Below are 18,329 nucleotides of genomic sequence, written 5' to 3'. Positions count from 1 at the left end.
TATTTACCAATAACCATCAAAACTGTCCATTACTTGTTTATATTTCAACATATGGCTCTGCAAAGCTTTGTAAGAATCACTGCTGTACCTTTTTTGGTGGTGCCCGCTCACTGATTTGTTTAAAAGATGGACCTAGCGTGTCTTAACTTTTTTTTTTTTTTTTTATAATCCTCACCTAAGGATATTTTTTCCTTTTATTATTTTTTAAAAAATTAATGGAGTTAAGGTGAAGGAAGGAGGGAAGAAGGGGAGGGAGCGAGAGAGGGAGGGAGACATGAACCAGGGATGGAACTTGTACCCCAGGTACTTGACCTTGACTGGAATCAAACCTTGGGCCCTTTGGTGCGAGGGCAGGTGCTCTAACCATTGACTTGTCTTAACTTTTTAAATTTCAGACCGAAGATTGCCAGGAGGTCAGATTATGTCCAAGGAGATTAAGGATCTTGATATCTAGAAAGGGGTGATTAGGAATCCCTCTCTTCTATTCTTTGCTAGTCTCTGCACATACTCGACATGTGTGGAGGATGATATTTTTAATACCATATATGTTTTTCTTGCTGACAGTATTATAAATAATACTTTCCCCCCCCTTTTACTCCCCTCTGTACACCCCCACCCCCAGGTCTCTACCACACTATTCTCTGGAGGATGATTTTTTAAAAGGTTTTTCCCTGTCATTTTTTTGTTGTTCTTTCAATTACCTTATTGTACTAGTAATCAGGGCAAGATAAAGAAGGATTTCTTTTTTTTTTTTTAATATTTTTTATTGATTAAGATATTACATATGTGTACCCTCTACCCCCCCTCTCCCCGCTCACCCCCTCACCCCCCCGTTGTCCGTGTCCATTGGTTAGGCCTATATGCTTGCATATAAGTCCTTTGGTTGATCTTTCCCCCTTGCCCCCACCCTCCCCTACCTTCCCTCCAAGGCCCGACAGTCCAATCAATGCCTCTCCGTCTCTGGATCAGTCCTTGTTCATCAGTTTATGTTGTTCATTATATTCCACAAATAAGTGAGATCTTGTGGTAATTATCCGCTCTCCAGTTCCATCCATGCTGTGGCAAATGGTAAGAGTTCCTTTTTCTTCTTCCTCTTCTTAAAGAATACCTTTCAGCTTTTCATATAATGCTGGTTTGGTGGTGATGAACTCCTTTAGCTTATTCTTATCCGTGAAGCTCTTTATCTGACCTTCCATTCTGAATGATAGCTTTGCTGGATAAAGTAATCTTGGTTGCAGGTTCTTGCTATTCATCTCTTTGAATATTTCTTGCCACTCTCTTCTGGCCTGCATGGTTTCTGTTGAGAAATCAGCTGACAGTCGGATGGGTACTCCCTTGTAGGTAACTGACTGTCTTTCTCTTGCTGCTTTTAAGATTCTCTCTTTATCTTTTGCTCTTGGCATTTTAATTATGATGTGTCTTGGTGTGGTCCTCTTTGGATTCCTTTTGTTTGGGGTTCTCTGCGCTTCCTGGACTTGTAAGTCCATTTCTTTCACCAGGTGGGGGAAGTTTTCTGTCATTATTTCTTCAAAAAGGTTTTCAATATCTTGCCCTCTCTCTCCTTCTGGTACCCCTATAATTCTGATGTTGGTACGCTTGAAGTTGTCCCAGAGGTTCCTTACACTATCTTCATATTTTTTGAATCTCTTTTCTTTTTTCTTTTTCGGTTGGGTATTTTTTGTTTCTTTGCATTTCAAATCTTTGACTTGATTCTTGGGATCCTCTTGTCTGCTATTGGAGCTCTGTAAAGTATTCTTTATTTCAGTCAGTGTATGCATAATTTCTAATTGGTCCTTTTTCATGACCTCCATGGTCTCACCATACTCCTTGAGGGATTCATTAAATTTATCGGCGGTTTCCATAAAATTCTTGACAAACCTTATAAACGTGGCCTTGAACTCTATATCCAGTCATCTGGCCTCCTCCGTTTCTGCCAATTGTGACCTGTTTCTTTGTCTCCCCATTTTGGCTGCTTCCCTGTGTTGATAGAGTGGCCTGCGCGCCAGGTGTCCTGTAGGGCCCAGTGGCTCAGCCTCCCCAGTTACCTGGGGTGGACACTCTTGGTGCACTCTTGGTGCCTCGCTTGTTGTAGGATCACTGGGAGGAATTGACCTCCAGGCCAATTGGCTGTGGGAAGCAGCTGTGTCTGAAGTGGGAGAATGGACCCCCTCTGACCACTGGGTACAGTGGCTCCTGGATCTAAGGAGGTGCTAATTCAGCCCCTGCCTGAGGCCACACAGCAGGAACTACGAAGAGGCTCAGCTGTGAAGCAATGCAAGCCGCTGCGGGGCCTTGGGCCTTCTCTTGGAAGTTCCGGGTCTGGCTGGCCCGGCTGCAGTTAGGTAATTATCAGGTTGCAAAGTTCTGGGGCATTCACATGCAAAAGCCTCTGCCGCAGCCCGGGTGGGGCGGGGTCTCAGGGAGTCAAAGGGCGTGGAAAGAAGCTATGGCTGATTCTCCGCGCCCGGAGTCGCGCGTCTCAGTGTCCCGGCAATGGCTGCAAGCACCTCCGAGGGAAATCTGCCCCCAAGTTCGCCCGCTGCCGCCTGAGAGAGCAGCCTCTCCCCGTATGAGACCTGGGTCCCCAGAGACTTCCCGGAACCGGAGATCAGAGCAGTCGGGAGCTAGTGATTCAAAAAGATAGCCGCGTCCTCAGGTGCCACCCCCTTTCCGCGCGCGTAAGCCGCCGCGTACCTCTGCACTCAGCCTCCGCAGCTCCTCTGGCTCTCAGCGTGCTTTTCTTTTCTTCTAGTTGTAGAAATTACACTCAGCCAGCCTTCCTGTTGTTTTGGACGATGTTTGCTCCGTCCTTTGGGCTAATTTTCAATTGTTGTGGGAGGCGACTATTTCCCAGTGTTTATCTATGCCGCCATCTTAGTTTCTCTCTAAAGAAGGATTTCTAATGTGTTCTTTTCCTTATAAATTTAATTGTTACTGCAAGCTATCCTGGGAGCTCTCCACCATTATAATACTGTCTTGACCAATTTATTGTTTTTTAGATAATAGAACTGAAAACAAATTAGTGCTTTTCTGTTTCTACTCTGTCATTGAAAGAAACTGACGTCCTGAGAAAATAAAATGCTCAACCATTTTGTGACAGAAAGGATGAGATCCCAGGTTTCAGGCTCTCAGCCAGTGTTTCTTCCAGGGCACAAGCTTTGGCATCTTGAAAGAAGTGAATATTATCATTTCCAACTATAGTTGTTTTGTCCTATCTTTCTTTTAAAAGAAATACGTTTTATATATGTCTTTACAAATAATTGAAAAAAATTGAAGTTAAATATAATGGGATGGGGGAAGAACTGCTATGATATATTTTCAAAACAAAGTTTGAAAAACACTGCCGTAGAAACTGACTAGTAGAAATAGTGACAATAATTACCCAACAGCAGAAACTAAAACTACTGACATTTGTTGAGCGCTTATGTATATGAAGCAATGAAATAAATATTTATGTACATGATTTCTGATAATTATTCCAATAATCTTGTAAGATGCGTGTTTTTCAGATGAAGAAACTGAGAATGGTAACATTAAATAACTTGCTCAAGATGGAACTGTGATTCCAGCTCACTTCCTTCATATTAAAATATTACAACTCAAAACACTGAGTTATGGATACTTTAGGAAACACTCTACCTGCTGAAGGAAGATGATTCTCACCTAGTCATCTGTGAATCCTACAAGGTAGCTAAGTCAGTGGAAAGTTTAACATAATTCTGTGATTAACCTCATTTTAATAAAACATTTTTTTCTACTTAACCATAATATTGTGAAGATATTTCTAAGTGAAGATTTAGAAGTAAAATTATACAAAAATACCAGCTTTTTGTAGATGTTCATGAAAACTGTGTAGATCTAAGTTCTATGAATATAAGGACTATATTGCCCACTAGTGACTTGTCAGCAGTGAGATGCCTGACATAAAACAAGAGTGTGATAAATATCTGTATAATAAATGCAACATAATAAGGACTGATTCAATGTAATATTTTTGTATATACACTCATCTTTGAAGTAGGTGCCAAGCTATTTTTTCTTATGGACTCTACACCTAGCACTGAATAAATAATGAATGCTTAGAATAATATGCAAGGTTTTTAAGGTGTGTTATTTTGTCAGTTGTGACTTTACATACTAGATTTTCCTACATTGGGTCTATACTAAAATTTTTTGTTTTTCAAGAGTTTTGATGGTCAGGATGTTGTTTATAATAAAACAAAGGTATAGAATAATAATTCCTTGCTGGCATTTTTCTTTTTGTTTTCTTTTTTAATTTTTCAATAACAGTTTACATTCAATATTATTATGAACTAGAGGCCTGATGCATGAATTCATGCACAAGTAGGGTCCCTTGGCCTGGCCTGCGGGATCAGGCCGAAACTGGCTCTCCAGAATCCCCTGAGGGGTCCCTGATTGCAAGAGGGTGCAGGTCAGGCTAAGGGACCCCACTGATGCACGATTGGGGCCTGGGAGGAATGCGGGAGGTTGGCCAGCCGGAGAGGGACTGTGGGAGGGCTCCAGGTCATGTCTGGCCTGTATTGCTCAGTCCCGCTCAGTCCCAATCGGCCAGACCACAGCAGCAAGCTAACCTACTAGTCCAGTGATGGCGAACCTTTTGAGCTCGGCATGTCAGCATTTTGAAAAACCCTAACTTAACTCTGGTGCCGTGTCACATATAGAAATTTTTTGATATTTGCAACCATAGTAAAACAAAGATGTGTATTTTTGATATTTATTTTATATATTTAAATGCCATTTAACAAAGAAAAATCAACCAAAAAAATGAGTTCATGTGTCACCTCTGACACGTGTGTCATAGGTTCGCCATCATTGTACTAGTCGGAGCATCTGTCCCCTGGTGGTCAGTGCACATCATAGTGACTGGTCGACCAGTTGAATGTCTGCCCCCTGGTGTTCAGTGTACATGATAGCAAGCAGTTGAGTGGCCTTAGCATATCATTAGCATATTACGCTTATCTCTTTATTTATTTTAAAATTTTTGAGGAAGATAATATCAATTATATTGCTCAGGATCCCCCTATAATAACAACTGTGTAAAAGTAATTATTTTAAAAGTAATTTTAGCTATGAATAGAAAATTTAAGGTAGCAGGAGATATCAAAACAGTAGTTTGGTAATAGGGAAGGGAGAGAAATGATATATATTCTATATTTTTGTGTCATAAATAATTAAAAACATTGTAGAACACCAAAAATATGCTAGCATTATAAAAACTCATCAAGAAATTGAACTCCATATTTTTATAGGATGAGTTAAAAATGGAAATGTATCTATAATTGTACTTACCTACTAAAATCTTACCCTACTTTGGATAGTATATATCCCCAGTGATAATTATATATCCACAGCTTTAAAAGAATCATTTTAACATGTCTATCAATAAGAAAGAACTGTCATTGCTAAGATCTCTCAAGTTCCAGATTCTACTTTGAATTCATGAATCCTTATCTGCCTCTCTTTGTTTTCACTTTTTAGTTATTGAATTCTTTTAGCAAGAAAAATAGCAAACTTAATAGTATATCTTATATTTTTATAATACTTTACAATTTCAATAACTGAGTATACATTTACCATAACTGAGTACATATTTACCATAATCTTGTGAAAAAAATAGAGAAGCTTTTATTCCCACTTTAAAGAGGCAGAAACTGAAATTCCATGTGACCTCCTGAGGCAAACCAATGACTTGAGTTGGGATAACCGAACCTTATTTCTTCCCCAAAGTTCTTCTGGTTCTAGCTTTATTTCCCAAATTAACTGCAATGTATATGTGGTTTATCATTCTCAGTCTGTTCACTAATTTACCAGTGATATTCAGATTTCCCGTCAGCAGCTTTGTGTTTGACTTAGTTGATCACTTTACCAAAGTTATTTTTCTAGAACAACTTGAAAAATATTCCCTCCACTGCTTTTATTCAGTATCATTTGTTCTTTGAAAGAGTTCAATTTAAATCCCATAGAAAACAATATATACCATTGTCATAGAGAAAGGAAAATTATGGCAAAAACAACAGATACATTGAAGAAAATTGACAAAGCCAAAGATCCTTCTTGTGAACCATTGAGGTAAAAATTAATGAGAATCGTAAGGTAAAGAATTAAAGGCAATTCTGTTCATAATAATAAAAACTCACTTTGCTCTACAGGAAATTAAACATACACCTAGCATCATACCTTACTGGAGCTCCAATTCAGTTATTAGAATGTTTGTATAGATACTTTATCTGATATAGCAAATATAGGAAACATTTAAACATACTAAACCTGCATTTGTGACATCTGAGTATAAGTGAGTTATTTAAATCTTCAAGTTTTCGAATGTCAGATCCAAAATGTGGAGATATAGATATAGATATGTAGATATAGATAAAGATATAGATAGATAGATTTTAAACAGGGAAAATTAATTTTAATTAGAATGTAACATCTTTTCTATTTTTCTGGATCTGATATTAATATAAACAGAGAACCTTATGTAATATGTCATCAAAATACTTTTTTGGATAATTTACCTATATTAAGTTTAAAATAGTATTTTCAGATATATGTGAATGAAAAGGAAAATTTACTTTAATGCAGATGGATAATGCAAAATCTGATTGTTTTGGGTTTTTTGCCTGGTTGTGGGAAAAATAAAACATCAAGTAAGTTAAGTATACATTTTTATCTCCTTCCATAGAGGGAAAAATATATATTCTTGTTCCTGAAATGTGGAAGTTTCATATCTTTCCAATTCTCTTTGTATAATTTGAGCTCTTTCCTAGCAATACATTATATCATGTTTCCTTTACTAATCTTTATATTTATATTAAAGCCATTATTATTGTTATTATCATTATCTTCTGCATCATCATCATGGTCGTCATCATTGTCATTATTTGGAGTGGAGAAGATAAAGGGTGTTGGTACAGGCTCACACCTTTCTTATAGCTGAAAAGCTAGAAAATATGCTCCTTGAATGTTTGCAGTGTTTATGTAATCAGTACCTACATTGCCAAGGTTTATTGAAAACAGCTGGGTTCTGCTGCCTTTCTCCCCCTTTGTTGGAACTGTTGCCAGAACAGGTAGTCAGAAATGGAAAGTAAAGGGAAATTCAGGCATCTGGGGTGTCTCTCAGGAAAGCAGCTGTGGCTTCCTTGGGAAGCAGTCATTGTTTTCCCACCAGCCAGGTCTCTGAACACCCTTGGGTCTAGTTCTGGCATGGCTGGCCTGGTAGGATGCAGTTTATGACTTAGGACTTACGTGAGAAACCTTTTGGTTGTTCCCATATCTGGCAGAACATTGAAAGAAATCCCTCAAGCTGCAAGCCATACGTTGGCTGTTGGCCTTCTATTTAGCCTACTCTTGGAGATACTTACTGGGGCTATAATGATCTCTTTGACACAAGCAAAACAATACAAAAGAATCTGTTCAAAACATATGTTTCCAAGATATACTGTCCTGTTTTTAAAACCAGACATCACTGTTATTTCTGTAAACATGGCATTTTTCCCCCGAAAAATGAACCCATTTTTTAAGAGACTTGTTTTGTTTCCTAAATAGTAGGCAAGTAAAAATAATTTTTTAACAACTCACTAAAAGACCGGGATTAGCAGTATTGAATGATATTCTCTATTTATAAACATGCTCTTCCATATATACATTTTTGTATATCAAGTGTTAAAAATTATAATCCATGTGAAATGACCTAGGATCTTGATTATTTTGTGAGAGAGATGCCAGAAGCCTGCTCTTACTACCTAGGATACAGTGAAAATCACGATGCTCTTGTGATAGCATTTTGGTAGAGTAGGACTGAATGGTTTTCTTGATAATTCTTGTTGAAACAAAGCTCTTATTTTATAATGTAAATGCTTCAAATTTTAATAATCAAATATAAAAGGGGTTTAGAATAGCGTAGTATTTTAATTTTTGGTTAAATATCATGTCTTTCACCATTACAAAGAGTTCTGTTAGGACACTTCAGAGCCATAATTAATCTAACAACATTTATTTAAAAATTTTTAGTTTCAAAACATGCTAAATATGAGGGAAACAAATTTGTGGTAAAGCTAGGCATAGAGAGGTAAATTAAATGAAATATTTCTAGTGATAGAACTTATTTACAGAAATATGAAAGTTAAAAAATTAATTAATGGATTTAAAAATTTACTAAACTCTCCTGTACTTCAAAAAAAAAAAAATGCAGTCATAGCTTTTAAGACAAGGGGTCAGGTTATTTTCAGTGGTTAGACCATCACTGATTTTGGTACACACAGAAGTCTCAGCAGAGTCAAGGTAGGTAATGTTCATTGAGTGCCTTCTTATTGTTTTTTCCTCTGTTTTATTCCCAGCTTTATAAAAACTAAAATAGACTTTCCTTAAAAAATTTAATATTCCTGATTTCTTTTTCCTTCTGACATCTATAAAAAGGAAAGACTTTGAGGGTCTATGGTGAGTACAAGAGGAAGAGTATGAGTATAAAAAGATTTTTTTTCCATGAAGTACACCTTTCTTAAAATTTTTCCCAACAGTATGGTCAACAGTCACCATAACATTCATTCTGAACAAGTGATAGTTGGTCCTTTATTAATTTGACCTTATTGCAACCTTCTCTCCATATCTCCATATTGTTTTCTCCCCTGTAGTTCAAGAAAAAAGTTCTAAAAGTTCTTAGTCTCCTATAGCATTAAGAATTTGAATGATTAGAAAAATATAAAGTTAGGCTTTAGTTTTGAAAAGGCATGTATTTTAATCATCCCATGGATATATACCATGTCTTATGAACTTTAATTGTCTCTAATTTTTCTGTTAGTTGTGGTAAGTTGGGCATTCTTTGCACTTGTCCTTATAACAAACTGCAAACTAAAATAATCTATCCTAATAAAGAGGGAATATGCTAATTGACCCTCATGTTGTTGCAAAGATGGCAGTGCCCACAGCCTATAAGGAGGAAATATGCTAATTGACTGCCACGCCCTCAAAGATGATGGTGCCCACAGCCACAAGATGGTGACGCCCAGTCCCCTCAGCCCCGCCAGTGCGCCTACTTCTGGAGTCCCCCAGTCCCCCTTAGCCTCCCAGCCACCCAGAGCTGGCCCAAGGTGCAGGCAAGCCTCGGATGGTGGCTGCCCAGCCACCCAGGGCCATCCAAGGCTCAGGTAACCAGGGCCAGCTGAGGCTTACACTGCTGGCAGTGGCAGCAGCAGAGGTGTGAAGGCATTGCCTTCCCTTGATTGCTGGGTCACCTCCTGCCCCTGAGAACTCCCAGACTGTGAGGGGGCAGGCCATGCTGAGGGAATCCCCCCTCCAGTGCATCATGCACTGGGCCTCTAGTGTGTGGTGTGTGTGTGTGTGTGTGTGTGTGTGTATGCCTACGTGACTATTATGACTGAATGACCAGAACTACCAGTTGACCAGTTGCTATGACATTCACTGACCACCAGGGGACAGATGATCAATGCAAGAGCTGCCCCCTGATGGTCAGTGTGCTCCCACAGCCCCTTCCCCCAGCTGGCCAGCCAACCTCCATGGCCCCTCCTCCCAGCTAGCCAGCCCCAATCGCCCCCATCTGAACCTCCTGCAGCCTCTCCCCGACCCTCGGTGGCCAGCCCTGATCACCAGCCACGCCGAGAGACCCCACCCATGCATGAATTTGTGCACCGGGCCTCTAAGTAATAGTAATAATAATCTGGAAAAATAAGAAGAAGGAAGCCTGGATATAGAAAAAATGTGCTAAGAATATTTAGAAATTTCCCAGGAAATTTATATAAATGTAAGATTTATCATTGTAATGTTGTATATCTATAAAGAAACTTTATTCATCAATTTGAATTTAAAGATGAAAAATCCACAGATGTTTTTGAGAAATGTAGCATCTATTTTCACTCAATGCTAATTATGGTTTATACAATTTCCACCAGATGTGTTTGCATGCACAGTAGCTAATTCATGCCAACGGTCTTTGCTGAATTGTAGGTAGATTTTGGAGACATCTAAGTGATTGCAAATGTTCTTACTAATAATATTTCTTCTTTTCAAATGTTATTGTGATTGTGCAAATGTGGTATGGACAAATAATAGGATATTCTATAGGAGTATTATTGAAAAGGATACACACCTTCTTGAGCAGCTTAGAATTTTATAATTGTACATAATAAGATGTATTCATTTCTGAGAAACTGAAATAGTGGTTGCAGCAAAGTTTCTGGGTTTTTTTATGAGTTTAAATTAACTTACTATATATTTTTTAATATACTTTTATTGATTTCAGAGAGGAAGGGAGAGGGAGAGGGAGAGAGAAACATCAATGATGAGAGAGAATCATTGATTGGCTGCCTCCTGCACGCCCCCCACTGGGGACCAAGCCCGCATCCCTGGACATGTGCCCTTGACCGGAATCGAACCCGGGACCCTTCGGTTCGCAGGTCAACACTCTATCCGCTGAGCCAAACCAGCCAGAGCAACTTACTATATTTTTGTCACTAAAATTATAAAGGTCTTTTGCCTCTAGTAGTAGTAAAATAGTGAATATCGTGAGTTTTCCGGTTTCAGAGTTCAGCCAAATTACTTTAAAACTTTGTTCTAATTTTAATTTGTGTTTATTTTCTTTAAAAAATAATATGACTGTGGTATGTTTAGTATATTATCTTGTTTAAAAATTCATATTTGAAAATATTTAGTGATTAAGGAAAGTATATATTCTTTTCCAATAAGGCATTGTTATCACATAAGAATTCACATAAACTTTCTTTTTATGTTGTTTTTCCTTAATGAAAAGCTTTAATATATATATATTTAGAACTAATATAAAATAATAATGTTTCATTTAAAGTCTAAATAGTAATAAATATTTATAAGACCACATATAAAACAGCTGTAATTGTATCTGGTCTTGAATAGGGTATAGAAATAAACAGAGACACAAAACTTCCCAGTAAGAGGTGCAGTGTCTCTAAGTTCTTTCTTTTAACCCTGCTGTTTGTTTTTCTGCATGTGCATGTCAGTATTTTAATCATATACAGGATACTTGGAAGAATAATTCTCTATTTCTTTTGAGTTGGCATTTGTCAAATTGTATTCTTAGAAAGTTCTGGGGGGCGGGGGGGAATCTATCATTACCTAATATCTTCCTAATGTTTTCATTTCAAAAGAACCTTCAGTACATTTGAGTTCAATTTCTACTCTAATTCTGTTTGTGTTCATTTGTTCTCTGGTATTAATAGGAAATAGAGATATTTTCTAACAATTCAAGTTTGATCTCTGATTAAGCTCTTATCTGTACAACAGATAATGGTCATCTCAAAAAAAAAACAACACAGTATATTATGTTTAAAAGTATATTTAAGAACAAATTGCTTTTTTTTCTCCAAATAACTTCATAAAAGCTTCTGTATGTTTAATGTATTTCCATCAAAATTGTTACTGTTATGGTTGTGTTAAATATGCAATTAACTGGTATTTTATGAACTTCATCAATGTCAGAGAAATACTTTTTAAGTAAAAATCTACTCTTCTGTTTATAGACAGCTTATTATTTGTTAGGGATACAAAAAGAGATATTCATTCCAGGAGAATTATTGACACAGCCACATAAATGGTAATGTATTTTTTTAAATTATCTGAAAGTTATCAAGTTTCAAATCTTCACAAAAATTCTATTTTATATTTAAAATATTTTTAAGTTTAATCCTTGGCAAGATAGAATTTAGCAAGCAATTTTACCCATTATTTACAAAATGATTTAATTTCTCTAACTTGTTCATTCAACATTTTAGTGATTTAAAAATTTGAATGAACAGGTTAGTTATAATTATGTTACCACTAAGAATAGGTATATAATTATATGAGATATTATGTCTCAGTGACTGTTTTCTATGTCAATACATATTTGTAAAAATAAATACATGTTTGGGAATAAACATAAATTTGAACTATTTTAGAAATTTTATTTCTCTTTAGGGTACGTTACAGCTTTCATTTTATTCACACGTTTAGCCAATGGTTAAATGCTTTGAGAAGTGAGATGTTTCTAGCTAGTTCTAATGAAAATGTGTCCACTTCCCAAGGGGATATTTAATTGTCTTTGCTCACCAGGTCATTTATTAATATATACAGTAGGTAGATTTAAACCAAGAGAGATGGATATGGACATAGGTATAACTTTGTAATTTAAGTGGTAGCAGTTTGAAGAGGGGTTGCATGCACACTTTCTTATACTTTCTCTTTCATTTAAGGTGAGATGCCTGACTTGCTCATATGTAGAGCCATTTTTTTTTTAACTGGGAGGACCAGCAGAATAATACATCAGTTCCCACTGGGTTTTAGTGTAGATTAGTGACTCAGATTAGCCACCTGCCAATTGATGAACTTTTTGGAAAGGGGTGGAGGAAACGTGGAGAGCATCTGTGCAGGCCAAAGTTCAGTCATCAGAGTCGAGGGCCCTAGGAAGTCAAGGAAATAGCCTGAAGATGAGGGCCATTAATGATGTGTTAGCACAACGAGGGCTTGACATATTTTGGGTCCAGGTGTTAAAATCATGGGACTTGCTCAGATTTAGACTAAAATAAGTGTTTGTTGAGTTTGTACATATCCAGAAACATAGTATCTGTAGACTAGAGAAGAATTTTGCAAAAAACTATGGTTGCCATTTTTTCTTATGCTACTAGTGTGAGTAATAATTCTCCTATCTTCATTTAAAAAATAGTTGAATGAGAAATGTGTTAATGAATGGATCTCAAGTGATATATTTAATCATCAACTATGAAGAACTAAAATAACGGCTTGATATGAAAATTAAGAGAAAGATTGGATGAGGGAAAATTTAAAATGGAATGACTTATAATCAAGTGGTTATATTGAATACACATTAAATAGTTTTATAGCTTAAAATTTTATATAAATAATGTATTTAAATTGTGCACACAGAGACATATTTTCAAAAATATAAAGGTAAATCTTTTTTCCTACTTATTTTCTAATGGAACAGGGTTATATTTCAGGGTTATACATATTTTGAGTAGGACATATTCATTGCATGTAATTTCTATGCTCCTGTGCCAATCTGGATTTCATTATATATAAGAACTCCATTTATGCTTAAAATATTGATTGTGAAAAGGTCTCAGAAACCTAGCATTTTCTGACTCAAAAATCACCAGGCAAGTGCAGGTGATGACTAAAAAAGAGGAAATGAATTCACTATTGATGTTCATATTCATTGACCTGACTTCCAAGGATGTGCAGTTAGATTTTCTGGGGAGGGACACTAAATAAATGAAAAACACCATCTCAGCTCTGCAATTTTGTAGTTTGTGATTTCTTGGTAAACCACATAAATTCTGAGTTCCCATTGCCTCATCAGCAAACTGGATACCAATTCTTCATGATTTCTTATGAGAATTAAACATCACAATCTTGTAAAAGGTACCTATGACAATGCCTAGCCTAAACATTAATTTGAATCTGAATCTGACCCTGTGATTCATCAGCTTTTATCCCCTCATCACTTTGAGGGATAAAACGTAAGGGCCTAGAAAACAACAACAACACAGATAAATGAAATAAGACTGCAAAATATGCAATATTGAATTTTTGGTAAGACTCTAAAAGCATTTTATAAAATTGGAAAGTACAAGATCTTTGTGTTTGTTAGGAATGTTCCCTAAGTAAATAGGACTTGATACAGTTTATTTTTTTCCTATTTATTTATGAGAGAGAGAGAGAGAGAGAGAGAGAGAGAGAGAGATTTGTTGCTGCACCTATTTATGAATTGATTGGTTGATTCTTCTGTGTGCCCTGACTGGGGATCAAACCTACAGCTTTGGTGTATCACGAAGATGCTCTAACCAACTGAGCTACCCCGCCAGAGATTGATTATAGTTTCAAAAGGGAAAAGATTTAGTTGTAAAATGGTTGATTAACAGCAAAGGCATGAACTGGTATTGTAATCTTTTTCACTCTCTTGCTATATCAGAAGTTATTAATATTTCTGGAACCTCAGGTGAAACTGGATTATCTAAGGGGTAGGAATTGAGGAAGGGAAGAATTATGACATATTCACAAGATATTACATACAGTTTTAGAGGTTTCACTGAAATTGTTCTCCCCAACCTTCACTCATGGAAATAATAATTATTAATAATTATGATCCTACGCACTAGATTCAAAACCAATAAAAACTCCTATTGTCAAATATATTTCAGATTTCAGGACCCTATACAACACAAGGTACCCATTAATTGCTTTAGGATTATTATGGATGCAAACTAAACTATTTATCCTGATGTTACATATTTATCTCTCACTTGAAAGTTGTCTTCTCAGCTATCTCTCTGTCAATATTAACCCATCATCATAGACAAATGTAATTCATTGCATAATCTAAGGCCTTTCACAAATACCCTTCAATCCTGGTATTATTCTATCTGGAACCATCATAAGAATCCCATGAGGTCATTTCTCTTGAATTACAGTCAAAAGAAACAAAATCAAAACCAGATTTTAAATATATTGTATTTGATTTCTGACGTAACGCCAAAATGTTAATATTATTCTTGACTTCTGCTTCAATATAATTGTTGATGTTATTTTGGGTACTTTTTTCATATTGTAGATGTTATAGGCTGAAAGGAATGCATGTATTTGAAGAAAACACTGAGATTTTAGAATGTAAAGGATAATGGTTTTCTAGAAAGAACAAGACAGTTCACATGAAACTGAACAATCGACCCATAAAATCTAAATATCAGTGTTTAGGAGGATCTTTTTGTTGTTGTTTTCCATGTTCAGTCTTTAATAGAAAAAATTAACACAGTTCAGAGTTTTTTCTGTGAATTAATGGCTGGCCTCAGTTAATGGCCTTGACTTCACTTCAGTCCATCACTCCAGAAGGTTTCCCATGCCTCTATCTTATTACTTAAATGCGCTCCTTTGTATATTTTACGGATCTTTCAGAAATAGTGATCTTCCTGGGAAGAGGCAACTGGTCATATTTGAATAGTTTGGAGAGGAAGTTTGCACACACACACACACACACACACACACACAAAAGATGGGGAAACTCTTACACAATTATTTCGTTAAGCTTGCTGTTTGGGCATCATTCTTTTACATTATCATACTAGTAACACCAAAAATGATGATCATATAAGCAATCCTATAGCTTTAGTACATATGTAATTGTAAGAGAAAGAGTTAGCTTAGGAAAGATCTGATGATGTAAAGAATATAATAGTGCTTGGATTTTACCTCAAGTAAAATTCATTCATTGTGGCATTTTGATTATTCATTTTGAAAAGTTCTACAACCATGAATTCTTTTTTTTTTTTAATATATTGATTTTTTACAGAGAGGAAGGGAGAGGGATAGAGAGTTAGAAACATCGATGAGAGAGAAACATCGATCAGCTGCCCCCGCACACTCCCTACTGGGGATGTGCCTGCAACCAAGGTACATGCCCTTGACCGGAATCGAACCTGGGACCCTTGAGTGCACAGGCTGACGCTCTAACCACTGGGCCAAACCGGTTAGGCCGCAGTGGTTGGCAAACTCATTAGTCAACAGAGCCAAATATCAACAGTATAATGATTGAAATTTCTTTTAAGAGCCAAATTTTTTAAACTTAAACTATATAGATAAGTACATTGCTATTAACTTAATTAGGGTACTCCTAAGGCTTAGGAAGAGCCACACTCAAGGGGCCAAAGAACCGCATGTGGCTCGTGAGCTGCAGTTTGCCGACCACAGGGTTAGGGCACAACCATGAATTCTTAGTAAGGATGACTGTATAGTCATTTTTATTAGGATCAGTAGAAATCAAGAATTTCATTTGGTTAATTTTTGGTGACTTATGGGAATATGTGGTATTACTTGAAAGTAAAGAATAAACTCAATAAACACATAAATGCTTATTATGACTTAGTTACAGCTTCTATTTTAAAAATAATTTTGCATTTATAATTTTATACCTGATAAGATCAAAAGATTGAGAAGGTAAGTCAGCAGTAGTGTTTATAATTTAATTCATGTTGGGTGAAGTTCATAAAATGCTGGATCATATTGCCTTAGAAAGAAATTAGTTTTTAATGTTTTTATTTCTCCCTTTCCAAAAGTTTCTTAAGCTATATAAACAATGAGATCATTAACTACAATACAATAAAAGCTATGCCCAAGTGCTGGAAGAAATTTCTGTTTCATTCAGTATCTGACTTATTATAGCTCCATCCCTATAAATGACCCAGATTTGTGAGTATATATAAAAAAAGAAAAAGTCACAGAGACAAAACATCTTACTTCCATTCCTGTCTTCACATAGCATGTTTTTAGCTGGGTGGGCTAAATTCTGTCAGTGAACAACTGCTACATTCAATTTGAATTACCTAACTGTCGAAAATGTTTATGTTTATTTTATCCATATTTTTAACTCAGTTGAATGAAAGTACCGATTTAATTTTGTTTTTCCTCTTTGTGTTTTCCTTCTTCAGATTTTTTTCTCCATCTGCATTGCTTTCTGGGGAGTGAGAAGCATGAAACAACTTGCCTCTGGCCTTTGGAAATAATTTCAGTTTGTACACAATTCTCTCGTTTTAATGAGTTGTCTATAACCACAATATGTTAATACCAACTATAAAAATAATGATCTTATGTCATAATTAATGAACCACTTATTTAGTGAAAGATAATATATACTCTTGCTTGCTTTCCACATTTATTATCTTCTCTTAAAGTTAGTTGCAGTTACTTTATTAATAGAGATGACAATAAATGATTTCAAATGTAATGATATTATGTCCATTGGTAGCAAATAATGAGAAGAAGAAAAGAAAGGGAGAAAACATAAAAACAGTGAAAAAGAGTAAAGATGCCATTTGCATTAACTGGACAACGTTCCCTTTGCTGTTTGCTAAAACTGTGTGAGTTATACGCTGTTGAGTGGGCTCCAGTTCCTGACAACCCTATGAATGAGTTACGTCCACAATATCTTGTCTTCAGTAGCCCTGCTCAGCTCCTGTAGACTCACGCCTATGGCTTCCTGTATGCAGCCAAACCATCTCCTATTTGATCTGCCTCTTTCTCTACTGCCTTCTATTTCCCCCCAGAATTACTGTCTTTTCCAAATAACCTTGCCTTCTTATGATGTGTCCAAAGTTGGACAGCTTCAATTTTGTCATTTTTGCCTCCAACAGTGTTTCAGGTTTAATTTGCTCTAGGATACACTTGTTCGTGTTTCTCTAGGTCCAGGGTATCTGTAGAGCTCTCCTGCAACACCACATTTCACATGAGTACATTTTTCTTATCAACCTTCTTTACTGTCCAACCTTTGCCTCTGTACATAGTAATTGGGAATATGAGGTGTGGATGATCTTAGCATTGATCTCTAATGACACACCATTGCTCTTAATCTTTCCCAATTTTTTCATTGTTGCCCTTCCATGTCTCTCTTGATTTCTTGACTGCAGTCCCTATTTGAATTGATGACTGAATCAACGTAAGCAAAGTCATGAACAATTTTAATGTCTTCATTTTGTATGTTAAAGATGCATATTTCTTCTGTAGTCATAAATTTTGTCTTCTTCTTCTCCTTCTTCTTCTTCTCCTTCTCCTTCTCCTTCTCCTTCTCCTTCTCCTTCTCCTTCTCCTTCTCCTTCTCCTTCTCCTTCTCCTTCTCCTTCTCCTTCTCCTTCTCCTTCTCCTTCTCCTTCTCCTTCTCCTCCTCCTCCTCCTCCTCCTCCTCCTCCTCCTCCTCCTCCTCCTCCTTGTCTTTCTCCTCTCCTCCTCCTCCTCTTCCTCTTCCTCTTCTTTTTGTTAATCCTCACCCAAGGATATGTTTTCCTTGATTTTTAGGGAAAGTGAGAGAGGAAAAGACAGAAAGAAACATCAATGAGAGAGAGAAACGTCAATTGGTTGCAGGAGCCCAACCAGGGCCCGGACCAGGGAGGAGCCTGCAACCAAGGTATTTGCCCTTGACAGGAATCAAACCCGGGACCCTTTGGTCTGCAGGCCAATGTTCTATCCACTGAGCCAAATCAGCTAGGGTATAAATTTTGTCTTCTTAATGTCCAAATGCAGTCCTGCTTTTGTACTTTCTTCTTTCATTTGTATCAGCTGTCATTTCAAATCATTGCTACTATTTGCCCATAAGATGGTGTTATCTACATTGCTTAAGTTATTCATATTTCCTCCTTCTTCCTCTGAGGCTAGCCCAGTTTTTCATATGATATGGCCTTTTACAGATTAAACAGATAGGGAGATAAAATGTACCATTGTCTGACCATTCAGCTAAAATTGTGCTTAGTTAAATACTTATCATCATAAAAAGTGTATTA

The 18,329-nt window shown here is 36.5% G+C and overlaps 1 protein-coding gene across 1 annotated transcript in view; it reads left to right on the top strand.

The window, feature by feature from the left end:
• AGMO (alkylglycerol monooxygenase) overlaps nt 1-16,562 on the top strand; it is a gene marked incomplete at both ends in the record, with an annotated part of 282,802 nt that extends 266,240 nt beyond the window's left edge. The window contains one exon of the mRNA XM_081101921.1: nt 16,488-16,562. Coding sequence (XP_080958047.1) covers nt 16,488-16,562 — 75 coding nt within the window. The remainder of the gene's footprint in view (nt 1-16,487) is intronic.
• Nucleotides 16,563-18,329: the final 1,767 nt, after the last annotated feature.

This window comes from Myotis nattereri (assembly GCF_964212035.1).
Source record: "Myotis nattereri genome assembly, chromosome: 11".
Classification (NCBI taxonomy): Eukaryota; Metazoa; Chordata; class Mammalia; order Chiroptera; family Vespertilionidae; genus Myotis; species Myotis nattereri.
The sequence above is the reverse complement of the archived record's forward strand: the minus strand, read 5'-3'. Positions and strand labels throughout refer to the sequence as shown.